Source organism: Carya illinoinensis, chromosome 9 (assembly GCF_018687715.1).
Source record: "Carya illinoinensis cultivar Pawnee chromosome 9, C.illinoinensisPawnee_v1, whole genome shotgun sequence".
In the NCBI taxonomy this organism is placed as follows: domain Eukaryota; kingdom Viridiplantae; phylum Streptophyta; class Magnoliopsida; order Fagales; family Juglandaceae; genus Carya; species Carya illinoinensis.
The window spans coordinates 27,371,602-27,386,874 of NC_056760.1; the positions used below are offsets into that span (position 1 = coordinate 27,371,602).

Below are 15,273 nucleotides of genomic sequence, written 5' to 3' on the forward strand. Positions count from 1 at the left end.
TTCTAATTTGCTCATCAACCTCTCTAGACTATTACCCCACCCCACCTGTTTACTCCAAGCCTCAGTGACTGTCTCGCTGCAGCCTACCTCCTTGTTCCAACTGACCTCATACTTGAATGAGTAAGACCCTCTTTGACTTGAGCCCCTCTCTGAACTACAGTACAACAAAATTGGACAGTGGTCAGAGCAAATTGCTGGAAGAGTCTCAACTGAATGCACCGGATACAGGGATTTCCACCCCTCATTTGCAACTGTTCTGTCAAGTCTCTCCCTTGTAAAAGACTCATCTTCATGTCGATTACTCCATGTGTATTTATTGCCTTTCCATCCCAGATCAAACAGATTCCCTCCCTCCATCGTGTTTCTAAATTGGCACATAAGATTTTCACTCCTGGGATTTCCCCCCTCTTTTTCATCACAGAAGAGTACCTCGTTAAAATCACCTATTACTCCCCAACTGCCAACATCATGCTTAAAAGATAATAACAACTCATAGGTTTTGCTTCCCAAGTGTGAAAATGGGTGACCATAAAAACAGGTCAGTAGCCACTGTTTGTTGTTTGAATCATCATTTACACTCACATTGATGTGGTGTTGGAAATAATTGACTAAATCAATTAGACTATCCTTCTTCCATAACAACATAAGACCACCACTTCTTCCTATTGCTCCCACGGCAATACAACCATTAAACTGACACCTTTTAGCAATCCTTTGGGCATTAGAGTACGATAGTTTGGTTTCCATTAAGAAAACCACATCCGGGTTCTTATCCTTTACCATTAGGTAAAGGCTTTGGACTATTCGGGGGTTCCCAAGCCCCCGACAGTTCCAACTTAGGATTTTCATAATCCCTAGTGGGGCTGCAAGGCAGCCTCCACCATATCCGTCGTGATTCTATCCTCCACCCGTAATTCATTCAACTGGCTCTTTTTTACTCTTTTCGAAAGACTAGAGTTATCGGTTCTTACCTCCACTGGCCACTTCTCTCCTTGGGAACGGGTAACTATAGATGATGAAGCTAATTTCGTTTGATCCTGGGCTTGCCATTTCCATCTTCGGCCTTTCCTTTGACAGAGAGAGACCTGTATAGGATAAACGCCTCTAAATTCCTCTGCTGTAAAAGAGTTAGCCGTTGGAGGGGCTAAACTCGAGTCCTTGGGTTTAAAACAAATAACGTTTGGGTCATTTAGTTTCTTCGGCTCTGGCCCATCTACATTCTCTGGCCCAACTTTATTCTTCACTTTCAGGTGAGTGGGGTGTTGGATGTCTGATTCTGCCCCTGACTTGCTATTCACCTTCGTCGTTGCCTTTGTCTTCACCCGACTCTGCCTGATTATTGTTTTCCACTGTACCATGCTCTTTTCTTCCATTGTTTGCATTATAGGAATTCGTATTTCTTCTATAAACGTTATCCGCCCTGAGCCAGGTCCCAAATTGGGGCTCTGTTTCCGCCTTGCCTTCTTCCTCGCCATATTGAGCCTGACTTCCCGTTTCTTTATGAAGGAACCACCCACATCTGAAGCAGATTTTGGGTAGATTCTCATAACGGAAATGAACCCACTGCTTTGTCTGTTCTATATTGATGAATCGACCCCTTGGGATGGCCTTGTACAATGGTAACTCAATTTTCACCAAGAGGCTTCTCCCCCATCCTATGCCGTCCTCTTCTACGTCTACCTCTATAACTTTGCCCACTGACTTACCTATCTGAGTTCCCCATTCTAGTGACATACACCCCAATGATAGGTTGTGAATTTGCATCCAGAAAGTTTTCTTATCGAAGACAAAGTTTCCTGGCCGTTTCTTCCCCTCATACTGTCTCAGAAGAAACAAAGCAGACTCGAAGGTCCACGGTTTCCCATCGAGGATTCTGTACATATCTGCATGTGTCTCAAAAGTGATAATGAAAGTATTTTTTTCCACTTCTAGAAAGATTGCCCTTTTGCTTATTCTCCAAATCTTTGCCATAGTATTACTTATCAGAGTCTTACTCACTAATCGGTCAGAACAGACCTTGCCTATCAAGCTTCTTTCCCCTTTATGATCTATCTCCTCGTCTTCTTTCCAGTTCACCTCCACTATCTCTTCTTCCTCCTCTGTTAGTCTAAACTTTCTCCATTGTTCCTCTAGGCCATTTGTTCTGCTAACATTCTTTCTCGATATGGTTTATCCACGGTTGCGAGTGGAAAACCAAAAAGACTGTTATTCACCACCTCTGAGCTTTAAACACTCTAGAGAGGAGACTAAGCTGCTCTCAAAGGCCCCAACCAATGTGCGAAACTTTTTGTTAAGACTTCCTGCTATATATAATTATACCATCGAAAAACGTATAAATACAACCTTTTTATAACTTTCTATAATAGTTAGTTTTATAAAATAAATTTTTATTGGTCGTATCATCCAATTTTACATCCCCGTTGACCATTTTTTCTTTAAAATGTAAAATAATATATGACGTGGGCTTAAGAAAAGGCAGTTCTTCTACACAACAATTTTATATCACACTCCACAGCTCTGCCTCCCTCTCTCTCTCTCTCTCTCTCTCTCTCTCGTTCGGGTGCAGGTGTTCCCGCAAATGTCTATCTTACCAGATGAGCTGTGGAGGCGAATACTAGAACTCGGAATCACAAGCAGATGCTTTACGTACAAGGACCTCTGCTGTATCTCCATCTCGTGTCGACGTCTCCTCAGAATCTCCGACGAAGACTGGCTCTGGTCCCGCTTACTCTTCTTCGATTTCCCGTCGGACCACCGCGATCCTCCATCTTCTTCTTTTCCTTCTTCTTCTTTGAATAATTCTAAATCCCTTTACAGAAGCAGGTATGAGAGAGACAGAGAGAGGAAGTTTGCGGCTCATAAAAGGGCCGTGCTGAGAAAGGAGAGTCAAATTGCCGAACATTCGAGAAAGCTTCGAGGGCTCGAGACCCGCTTGGCCGAGGAGACCGACAATATGAGGGCTACTATTTCAGAATTATCAAATTTACGAAAGGTCAGGTAATCGTTAGTATCTATTTATTATTCCTTCCTATGCTTGCCTCTTTGATAAACCGAGGAATATAGGACAGAAGTATTGAAACCTTTTCTTTCAATTGGTCATTTGTAATTGGGGAACCCATCTTTGTCATCCAGTGTCAGGTTTTTTATTTTTTTTTAACCTTTTTTTAGATTGGTGAAACCCTGAAGGATATCTTTTCTTAGAAAGTTATGGGACTGTGTCTGTCATTTTACCTCACTTCCCATAGGAAGTTTGAATACATAATCAAATCAGTTACTAGTTATTACATATGAGCCCCTATTAGTGTCGTCAATCATTCTTACGTTAGGTAGCTCCCAACCAATTTTCAAAACAAATAGATATACCTGTCATTTTCAGGATTTAAATGCCTTAAAGGTGAGTATTTTAGACACCCAATTCATTCCTACATTCATTTGTTTCCCCCAATTTCAACTTTCAACAGGATTCCTAACAATTCGGCCATGGTAGGGGCCCTGGCTAAGATTCCTAACAAGTTCCTACCGTAGGGCAACCTAAGTGATCATCACCAAAACGAGTGTGAATCAAGATCAAGATCAAGAAGACCTTGATTCCAGATGTAGCTGAAATTATGGTGGGCAGGCCTTTAAATCTCGTGCTCTTTGCAGCAACTTCTACTATGTCTATTACATACGTAAGTGCCATGAAAAACAGTAGCAAGACCTATTGAATCAGCCAAATAACTACTGGTTCTTACCTTACAGCTTATATGACCAAAACCTAGAGAGAAAGCACTTTAAGTTCTCTAACTTTTCCTGGAGTGAGACGGTTGGTGGTTGAATATGGTGATTTTGTTAGAGCATTTTGGGGCTGTATATGGTGGGAAAAATTCTCTGTGGTGATCGAGCAAAGAAGAAGAGGAGAAGAGAAAAGTGTGAGGTGAAGTGAGGGGTTTAAGTCGGTTTCATAAAGAAGCATTTGTAGTTCTTTTTCAAGGAGTCCTAGTTCTTTTCAAGAATGAACTAATAGTGCCTATGAAAAAAAATGAGCGAATAGCTAGAGTTTCATGAAGAAGGATTTCCTAGTTCTTTTCTGGAATGAACCTAGTCCATTTCCAAGTGGGGACCCTAGTTTTTTTTATTTTTAATTTTTTTTTAATGTATAAATCCTAATCCTTTTGTAAGCGGGAACCCTATTCATTTTCAAACTACAAATCCTAGTCCCGTTACAAGTAGACAACTTAATTCATTTCCTATTTCCTAGCACCGTTGTCAAACCCCCTTATGGTTCCTTTCCTAGAATCACTAGGAATCTTCTAACGTTCAGACTAGTTTCCTTAACCAGACCATAATCACTCTTTTGAACCTAAGCAATAAAGTTACCAATAAAAGTAATACCTAAGATAATGTATGAGGCCAAAATACTTCAATGCAGAGATAGGTGATTCCAAACTTACTGTGGCCCAAATCATTTTCGAAGCTCAATCTCAAGACCAGTAGGGTCCTTTTAGGCTGAGAGATCAATCTCCCTGCTCGACGATTTTGATTTTGAATAATAATATTTGGATGAAATAGGTGTTTAACAAGGTTACACAACAGTTATCAACCAATTAGCCTTTCCTTTGACTGGTTTTGATGTGGAATATATTAATTTTGAGAAATACTTGGTCTACACAGAAATCTTACATAGGGAAGTTTACACACTAATATGGTTTAATGCAATACATCAGATTACAAAGATCCTTTTATTATGAAGTAGATTTGACGTATTACATTAAGCCATGCTAGTGTGTAAACTTTGTGTAAGATTTGTAGAGGTTTTGGTGTTGATTGGTAGTCAGAGTGAGCATTGCTTGCTTAGGTTGGTGATAGTGTGTAATGTCCCAAGGGAGACCCAAGCAACATCTATACCCATACCCCAAATGTAACACCCCACTCCCCCAAGGTTAAGAATAACACTTTTTTTTAGAAATCTCGGAGAACTGGTGTGCTACTGACATTGACTTTAAAAAATCTTTATTCTTAAGAATGCACTAGGTAGAAAAGATTATAGTAAATAAAGTCGTTCTTTATTAAATACTGAAATCCAAAAGAGAGTTTGCAGAAGCACTTATTAAAATCAATAAAGTCTCACATGCTTAATAAAATAACTTATTAAAATTGACAATCATAAAACTAAGCATGTCATAAATTATCTAGGCCTCTGCCTCGCCTCCTTGAGCCAAATCTTGTCCTGCGGCTCCATCCTCATAAAGATTCTCATCTGGGGAGATTAAAACATAAAAACATACAAAAATGATACTCAATAAGCACACATCATACAGTAATCATAATAAAAACATAAGGGTTCTTGGAAAACATGCACACTCATAGTTACATATGTAAATAACATGAACATAAACATGATCTGTGCAAGAAATGCATTAAGTTGTCTTTCACTTGTCGTAGGCTGGTACCCACTATTGACTCCCATGAGTTAGGGTTAGTGAATCTAAGTAGATTCTAATTCTGTCCATTGCGGCGGGTTGCGGAATCCATACATAAGGAAGACACATTGGGTGCAGTACCAACATGTACAACCTGGCAATGCAATATGCTCATAACATTTGGTACTGTCTTCATATCATAACATAGGCCATTACATATCTTAACATTAATACTTCATCATAATCATACATGCATACTTTTTTGTCATATCTTGTCTTATCATATCCTAGATTTCAAGTGAAATCGTGCTTTATCATATCGTAGACTTCAAATGAAATGGTAATCTTTCATGAAATGTCATGATACATGTCTCCTCACATAAAATCATGATTTTTCATAAATCTTTTGATACATAACTCTTCACATAAAATCATGGCTTTTCATAAATATTTTAATGCATAATTCTCACATAAAATATGACTTATCATTAGAAATTTGATGCATAACTCTCACATAAAATCATGACTTTTCATAAATATTTTAATGCATAAATCTTCACATAAGATCTTGGATTTTCATAAATATTTTGATACATAACTCTCACATAAAATCGACTTTATATAAATATTTTAACGCATAAGTTTTCACATAAGATCTTGGATTTTTATAAAATATCTTGATGCATATGCCACACAACTAAAATGAAAGTTATGCATAAAATCATGGCATTTATAAATTTATTATGACTTGGGTACATAAAAGGGGGCTTCCAATGAAGGGCATACATGCATAATACTTTTATAAAGGGCATCGTTTACCATATATGCGTGTAAGGGTATGATCATGCTACTTAGCTCGTAGCGTTAATCCAATATTTCTGGGGCGAAGTTGATTACCTATAAAATAGGCAAGTAATTTCCGTAAATTTCTAATTAGTTACGTACTTTAGAATTAAAAGCCAAAACCCAAAAATAATCTATATTTCCATAAAGCCTAAAATCCTCGAAACCTTAAAATAGTCTTAACCTTTCGTGGGCTTGAATTCTCATTAATCCATATTTTTCATTAAAAACATGAAACATAAGTCCAAGTCCATTTAAAATTGTATAACCCAATTATTCTAGGCCGTAACACTTACCGCATGAGCTGAATTTGCACTTACACAACTCACAAATATTTACTTAATGGGCTCTCAACTTGGGCTGTGAGGGATGTCCATGGCTTTTGGTGGGCTTAGGCGGAGCTGAGTGGTTTTGTCAGTGCGATGTGGAGGTTGGCTGGTTCACGGCAACCGTGGGAGGGAGTGATTGCTCTGTTTTTGTTGTATAAAAATAGGGGTTGGGTAGTTAGCACATGGGGCTGGTTTTGCCGTGCTAGGAGGGTCGTGCTCTGGTTTTTGGTTGGAAAACAGAGGCTTGTCTGGTTCTTTATGGTGCACACGAGTTGGTTTGGAGCATGCAGGGTGGTTTCTGAATCTAGGAGGGGGCCTTTCGTTGGCTGTTTACAGTGGAGGTAGGGGCTATTTCTAGGCGACAGTGACTGAGTGGAGACCGTAAGGGTGCTGGGTGTGGACTGGAGGACGGCATCAATGTGGGGCGTGACAGGAGGTGGGTCGAAAACAACCCTATGGACTGGAATTTCTACGTGCATGAGAGGAGATCAGACTGTGTGTGAAGGTGTGTAATGTATATATATACTATTGTCGTGAGGTGTGAACCCTAGTGTGCTTGAAGATGGAGACGTGCATGACTTGGAGTTTATAGATAATCTGGACCTTGGGTCTTATGGGTTTGGGTTTGGGTGTACATGGTTTGGGCTTTCCATGGGTTTTGGGCCTTGGGTTGATCTTTATTTGGGTTAGAGCACATGGGTTGACGCATTTAGGGGATGTTTGGAAACAATTTCCACCCCATCCCATCTCATTTTCTTCCCAAACATTATTCAAACACAAACACTTTCAACCTAATCATTATAACTTTTTCAAACTAATCATTACAACTTTCCCAAACTTTCAAAAAAAAAAAAAAATCAACTTTTTTAAATCTCAGAACAAAAATAATATTAAAAAATTATATTCTAACAATATTTTAACTTTATAATATTTTTTATTCAATTTTTTTTCTCACCTTTCCCAAAAGCCAATAAATACTTAACTCAAACTATCTCACTACTATTCACAAACCATCTTACTACTATTTACAAAATTTTCATCTCATCTCATTCCCCAAGTATCCCCTTAATGGGTCCCACTAAATTCTAGAACTTGCCTATAATTTCATGGGCTAAGTCGTTTAACAACTCTAGTGGACCGATCTTAAATTATAAAAATGAGTCCAACTAGTTTGATAAATACTTTTGGCTTATAAAATAATTATTGGGCATAATGCTAATTGAAATGGGGCCCACTTGGTCCAGAAATATTAAATGGGCCTTAACTCAATTATTGAACCCAATAAAATTCCAAATCCACCATAATACTTTTTGGGCCCGTAATCAATTAAAAATTATCCAATAAATCTCAATTGAGGTTTCCAAAAATATTGGCCCATTAATACCATCCAAAATATCCACTAAGCTTTAACAGGTCGTATTAAATATACTTTTGGGCCTATGGGCCTAATTAAAATTTATGCCCCAGTTTCAAAAAATTATTGCTCGTGTGCTTATTTGATATGGCCCATTAAATATAATTTAGGCCCAATGAAATTAATTCTTATCAAATTAGTAATAGCATTGGGTTGGGTTGTTACACCTAATGGACTAGTCAATGGTACAATTGGAGCTCCATTGGAATCATTATAAAGAGCAAGAAATTCTCCCTCCTAAGAAATGTGATATCTTGTACACCATCTACACCACCTACACTCCTAACACCCTGAACTTTTGAGGTTTTTATTTTAGGGAAAACCAAGGTTACCTTTCAATTAGGATTTCAATTTTTTACAAAGTAAATTAGAATTAGATCTAAAATTCGGCCTTTGAGCCTGTGCAAATTGCTTGAGGTTTATTTAATATTAGATGTTGAGAATTGGAACTTTGGATTGTGGAGGATTAATTTTATGAAGATGTAAAACCAACCCATAGGATAAATTCATGAATAGGTTGGCCTAGACTTGGATTGGATACGTTATTGGGCCTACGGGTACATATTTTACAGAAGACCAATTTTGGTTTTATTGGATACTGTTGATATGTGCAAGAATATATTTTAAGTCCATTGAAGTTTATTGGATGATTAAGAAGTAAGTTAGGCTTCTCTTGGATTAGTGGAAGCTGGTCATGACTCTTCGTCTTCTCTCATGACTCTTTGTCTTCCCATTCCCAGCGCTTCTTGCCGGGAATAATCTTTCCAGTTTTTCAGTTTATTCCTCCTTTTCGTCCTTGTTTTTTTCTTTTGGTGGTTGGAGCTTTTTCTTAGTAAGTTTTGATATGGAACGAAGGCTTTGGGTCGAAGCGAAGCAGTTTGTTTTTCTCAGGAAAGGTGGTAATCTTTTTTGTATTTCTGAGAAAAACAGAAAGTCAATGAAGTCCCTCTACTAAGGTAGAGGGTGGTAAACTGGATGGCAATGGTGGTGGATTGTTTGTGGTCTACCGGCAATATGGGATTATATCAGACCAAAAGGTACGGTAAAAGAGTTTTCTTGGTCTAACGATGTCACAATTTGTTTAGAAGTTTTGTGAAATTGGTTGAGTATGGAACCAGTACTGGTAAGGGTATTATTGTGATTCATGAAGGTTGGAAAGGGGAGGGGATGGGCGGGTTTTGTGAGCAAAATGCGAGAGATGGTTGCATTTAGGCTTTTCTCCAATTTCTTATACGAGTGAAATTCAACAAAATTTTTCATAAGATCCTCCTTAATAATGTCCCAACAAACCTGAAAAAAGCGATTGAAAATCCATCTGGTCCTGGCGCTTTATTGCTGTTCATTCCTCTTAACACATTATGGACCTCTTCCTCTTCAAACATCCTCTCCAACAATCAGCACTCGACTGGTCAATCGTGTCAAAAGCCAGCCCATCAACCTTAGGTTTCCAAGGGTGTTGCTCTGTAAGAAGTTTATCAAAAACTGTACAATATGTTCCTTGATTTCAGATCTGTCCAAAAGAACATTTCCTTCCAAATGCAGCACCTCTATGGCATTAAATCTTCTATGAGAATTAGCCACTCTATAAAAAAATTTGGTACACTTGTCTCCTTCAACCAAAGGGTCCGAGACTTTTGTCACCAAGAAATCTCTTCCATGAGAGCAAGTGTTTCCTAATCAGCTGCAACAACAGTCTTCCTTGCGTTCTCCTCATCCGAAAGAACCCCTGCACTCTCCTTTTCATCAAGGAAGTGAAATCCCACAAGGCCGAGGGTGCAGCAGTGTTGACTTCAGGCGCAAGGGTGTTGCTGGGTGGCAGTTTTGTACAAGATTAATGACATGGGCTCCTTTGGCATCATCAGACTGCAGTAGAGAGAGAGATTACTGTAACAGAGTGGGTTGGGCTAGTTAGAGAGAAATAGGGGAGAGAGAAAGGAGGGAGGATGTCTCACCTTTGGCAAATTCTGTTAGTGGAGGAGGGCTGAGTTTCCAGTGCGGGGCGTCATAGCACCTGGTTGTGGAAGAGAGGAGAGGAACTGCACTATGTTATCAAGAGAGAGGCTGGGCTTGAGAGGGAGAATAGGAGAGAAAAGCTTGAGCTACAGTGGAGAGAGCGAGACTGAGTGAGAAGATGAGGAAGGAAGAGGCTGTGGGAAGAAGCTTACCTAGTAGTGTTGGATCTGTAGGTGGTGCTGCATGCCTTGAGTTTGGTTTAATCTGGTGTGGTTGACTTGCGGGCTGGGTCTTGGTGTAGGTGAAATTGACATTGGCAGCACCAAAATGGAGGGAAATTGACAGATGAGTAGGAAACAGAGGGGTTCATGTGGCTCTGTTGGTGTTTGCCTTCGTGACTGCCAATGTGGTGGCTGAGGGGAACAAGGCTTGCTGGTGGTTGTGCAGTTTGGGTTTGAGTCCATGAAGCAGGAAACCGAGTGGATGCAACGGGAGCAGGAAAGGAGAGTGAGAGAACAGAAATAACTAGAGAGGAAGTGAAACTCCTCTAAGGTAGAAGGAAGGAAGGAGCTGGTGTGTGTAATTGTGGGTGGTGACGCGTGAGATTTTCTGAAGAAGGGGGATAACTGTTTAACCGATGCCTATATGGCTGAATCTCTGTGTAAGTGATGGAGTTTTGTGGAGCAATGATATGGCAGAACAATGATCGGTTGAATCCTGATTCAGATAATTAATGGCTTAAATAAATCTTGCAGGAAATCCCTAAAGATTATAAATTTCAAAATAGGAAGTTGTTTTTTCTTGATCGGTAAACAAATTTTTATTGATCAAAAGAAGGCAAATGCCCAAGTATACGGACATATACAAGAGCAACGCCTATGCGTGCTAGTTTAGAGATACAAGGAATTCATGAAAAGACATGCCATGAAAATCAATTACAATTGACCAATGAAGCAAAGTATTGAAAAACAAATTTCTAAGCTCTTCCATCGATCGGTCTTGATCTTCAAATCTTCTTGCATTCTGCTTCCTTCAAATGCACCACCATAGACATATAGGTATCATCTTCCATATGGACGCAATTTGGGAGTTGCCCTGAATACCTCTCCAAGAGGCTAGAAAGTCACATACCCTTTCCGGCATCACCCAAGCTAAACCCAATCAAGCAAAAACTTCATTCCACAAGATCATGGCAATCTCACAATGCAGTAATAGATGGTCAGTGGACTCACCCCTCTTCTTGCACATATAATAATAATCCATAACCGTGGTGCATCATTTCCTCAAGTTGTCTATAGTAAGAATCTTCCCCAAAGAGGCTGTCCAGACAAAAATGGCTGCCTTTAGAGGTGCCTTTGTCCTCTAGATGCTTTTCCATGGGAAAAAAATCTGAGTTGTGCATGGTCAAAGAATGGTAGAAAGAACGGGCTGTGAAAACTCCCTTCTTAGAAGGGCGCCAATAAATTTTGTCTTCACCTTCCCCTGACACACGAGTGGAGTACACCTGGTCAAAGAACACTGAAAATTCATCCATTTCCCAGTCTTGTGTATCTCTAAGGAAAGTAATGTTCCATTGGGGAAGGCCATTGGAGATGATAACCAAATCCGCTATTGATGCCTCTTTCCTTCTTGCTAAGCCATATACTTGAGGAGAAACTTCCTTGAGTGCCCAATCACCACACCACAAATCATGCCAAAATTTTTACCTTCACTCATTTCTGACTTTGAAACAAGATGTGCTGCATGTTTGTCCCAACCTCTTCAAAATCAGAAGTTGTGAAAATTTTAGAAAAGTAAAACATTTTCTTTAAAAAAATATTACTAATTTCATTTATTGAAGGCTTCAAAATTCTAATGGGTTTAAAATAATATAAAACACTGTCCAGTAAAATAAAAAAATAAAAAATTAATATAAGGTAAGGCCTTTAGCAATTACAGGCCATGAGCCCAAAAATCCAATTCTTAGCTAAACCCTAATAAATTTAGAGCCCGGATGTTGCACACTATACCGTCTGTAATGTTTTAAGGGAGGCCCAAGTCACATCTGGGCTCATATTCCAAAAAGACTAATCAATGGTACAATTAGAACCCTACTGGAATCATTATAAAGAATGTAAACTTCTCCCTCCAAAGTAATGTGGGATTCTGTGGGGTATCATGTAGCATGTGCTTGAAGACTGCAGTGGGTTTTAGATGTTCTAGATTGTGGTATGCAGGCAGTTGATGTGGTTTGGGTGGTTGCTGTGGCAGTAATGTTGAGCTTCTGGCCGTTTCGGTATGTTGTCAGCAGGTGTTTTGGTGGATTCTGTGGTGGTACTGTGGAGGTCTTTTGGGAGGTTGTCAGCAGGTGTGTTGGGAATTTTCAATCAAGCTTTGTTGGCTATGAGTAGTTTTTGGCTGAATTTAGGTCTGTTTTGTGTTTTGCATCTGTTTTAGTGAAGTGGTGACTCGAGATTTTTGGTGCAAAACCAAACATTGAAAATAGTCGCAATATATCTGTAATTATTTCTTGCAAAAATATTGAAAAATAGTTTGTTTCAAAACAAGCACAATCTTATCAATAGAAGGTTGGCATGTGTTTGCTTCTTTGAAATTCTTAATGGATAATAGTTTCCTCTTGTGGTGTGAATGCAGAGAAGCTTCAGTGGCTTTGAAAGTATGGCAGCCTGAGGTTATCCGAGGTAGGCAAAAGCAAATAGTTGAGCAATGTGTTGTGCCTGTTGAATCTCGGATCCGTGCACTCGAGATGGAACTTAAGCTTTGCAAGCAACAGATTTTGGGATTTGAGAAAGCCCTTGTAAGTTTGCTAATTACTTACTAGGTAATATCATGTTAAATTTATTTTATTTCAGTAAATGAGATGTTTTTGCATGTATGATGGGGCAGAAGGATGAAAAGCAAAGGCTCAACATTGCAAAAGAGGAGTTGTTAGCAGTCAAGTATCACCCTTTACGAGATTATACGTCCTTGAGTAACGGGGATCATGAAAGTAACAAGAAGAAAAAAAACAAAGAACTGAAAAGATCCCAGTAGGTCAGGATTCCAGTTCTAGCTCCTTGTTTATTTAATGGTATATTCAGTATCCCGTCAGTATTAAAAAAAAAAAAAAAAAAAAAATTACTTGCATGTCCTGCGTTCAAATGTGCCTCTCTTCTAGTTTATTTTACACTGTTTCAAGTTTTAAGCGTGTCGGCTCTTTTTAAGCACTCAGATTTAGTGGAAGTAGGCTGATTTCGCATTTCAGTGTGATGGCATCTAAAAGAATATGTTAGATTCATTTTTTATGCATAATTTTGCTTTTCGATGTCTAATGTTTAGGATATTTTTATGAGTCTTCTGATTAGGCTCCATGGTATGTTCTCCAGCATTGGCTTTGCATTTGGAGCGGTATTATTTGATTCTCCGTTGTTAGAGAATGTGCGGTGCATTGCTCCACGCTCTGCAGTCTGCTCAGTTTATCACTTTGTTGACATTTATAGTACTATCCAGTAACTTCAGTATTATTTTGACGTGTCTTTCCAAACCTCTTCTATCCAGTAACTTCAGTACTACCCAGTAGTTTTATTTTCTTTTATCCCTTTGGACTTGATATTGAAGCGACAAAGATCGGCCTGGAATGTATTGGACTTGATATTCTTCTGCAAAAGATGAAGGCCACCCAAAACGTGAATAGACTTGACGAGGATTCTAAGGAGTGAATATCTTCAATTACGAAACGTGAATAGCTAAGCAAGATATCCAGCAAGATATTAATTAATTGTTAATGGGAGGACGAAGAGTTTGGGCAACAAAAATATGGTTGACTAAATCCTGAGGGGTAGCTTAGTTGGTTAGGTCTTGGGCTTGATACCTAATGGTTACCAGTTCAAGTCCCTTTAGGATGATTGGAAGTTTACTTGATCGTTAACTTCAGGACTCCAAGGGAATAGTTGGGTTGCACGAAAGCTAAGCCCAAACATCCATAAATATTAAAAAAAAAAAAAATATGGTTAACTAACAGCAGACCAGGAGAGATTCAAAAGGCTTTGTCTTGATTGCATTTCTTTTCTTATGGAAATCACAGAAAAATTATTTTAAAATTAGTGCTTGAGTTTTGTGGAAGGTAATTGAATTTTGTCTTTATTGTCGCAGAAAATGACGCGATTGATAACTTTTAAAGGTTAAATGTAAAATCAATCTTTGAGTTTTCACCCAATTCATGAAAGTCCTAGGAGTTTTCAACAAGGAATTTGATTTTATTTTGAAAATTTTGCAATTAGGTAATTTCGCCAAGCTTCCCTTAAAGTCTCTAATGGTATACTTGTCATGCGGAGAAATAGAAGTGCTACAGTTACATAGAGAAAGAGGTGTTACAGTTATATAGATAAAGTTATATAGATAAAAAGAAAAGCACTTTAGTTATACAGAGATTTTACTAAAAAAAAAAAAAAACTGAAATGGCTGCATATGACATATATTAGATATATTTTATAATAAAAATAAATTTATATTTTGACGTATTATATCAAGCTATTTTAGTTTGTGAGTTTATTTTTGTGGAGTTCTTTTGTACTCAAAACATTTTTCTTGGAGAAATCTCAATGACAGCACTCGCATATCTGAGATAGGGTGGCCTGCTTGTAGATATAGAGCTTGTAGAGGTTGTGGAGGTGGCCTGAATAAAAGGTTAGGAATGCCTTCTACCCTTAAACCAAAGGAGATGGCGTCCCTCTCTCAAATGCTAACGATGGGAGTCCCACTAAGAAATTGGCCAGTAGATAGCCAAAAGCAGCAAGGGCCAGTTCTAGTATATCCTCTAGAGACGCAACTCTCATCTATAGCTAGTGTGGACGGAATCACTATGGTGAATGCCACATTGGGATGAGTACTTTTAATAGATATGTGGCCAGTAGGGCCACTTTGCCAAGGATTGGCCTAGGCCAGCACAAGCTGGGGGTCTTTAAGTGGGGCAACAAATAGGCCAGGACAGCAACCTCCCACCCGAACTAGAGAGTGCTCTAACCCTGGAAGACGTATATGTGAGAAATCAGAGGAGGCTGATATCATAACAAGTTTCACTAAATTGTTTAAATGTTCTACCAATACATTATTTGTTTTGGGCGCGTCTCAATCATTCATTTTTGCTACCTTCGCTCGGTTATGATGTTTGCAAGCGAAACCATTATCACTGTGAGTTGCAGCCATGATTCCCACTGGAGACGTCGTAGAAAGCACTCAATTAGAAGAGTTCGGAGAGGTCTTAAGAGTTTGGCGGGGAGATGTTGCCGGCAGACCTCATTGTATCCAAGTCGATTAGATTCGATATCATCTTAGAAATGGATTTGCTTTTCAA

At 38.8% G+C, this 15,273-nt stretch overlaps 1 protein-coding gene across 3 annotated transcripts; it reads left to right on the plus strand.

Annotated features, from left to right (window-relative positions):
• The first annotated feature begins 2,480 nt into the window (after positions 1 to 2,480).
• LOC122275653 (F-box protein SKIP24) lies at positions 2,481 to 13,450 on the plus strand. 3 transcript variants are annotated; one of them, XM_043084796.1, is made up of 5 exons: positions 2,481 to 2,992; positions 12,158 to 12,288; positions 12,576 to 12,738; positions 12,828 to 12,974; positions 13,286 to 13,450. In XM_043084796.1, exons 1-4 carry the CDS (start codon positions 2,579 to 2,581, stop codon positions 12,972 to 12,974), a joined length of 855 nt encoding a protein of 284 aa, XP_042940730.1. In that variant the 5' UTR covers positions 2,481 to 2,578; the 3' UTR covers positions 13,286 to 13,450. The 3 variants fall into 3 exon arrangements, with proteins under 3 accessions (XP_042940730.1, XP_042940729.1, XP_042940731.1); XM_043084795.1 differs by having other exon boundaries at positions 2,482 to 2,992; positions 13,307 to 13,450; XM_043084797.1 differs by lacking the exon at positions 12,158 to 12,288 and having other exon boundaries at positions 2,486 to 2,997; positions 12,828 to 13,450.
• The last annotated feature ends 1,823 nt before the right edge of the window (positions 13,451 to 15,273 follow it).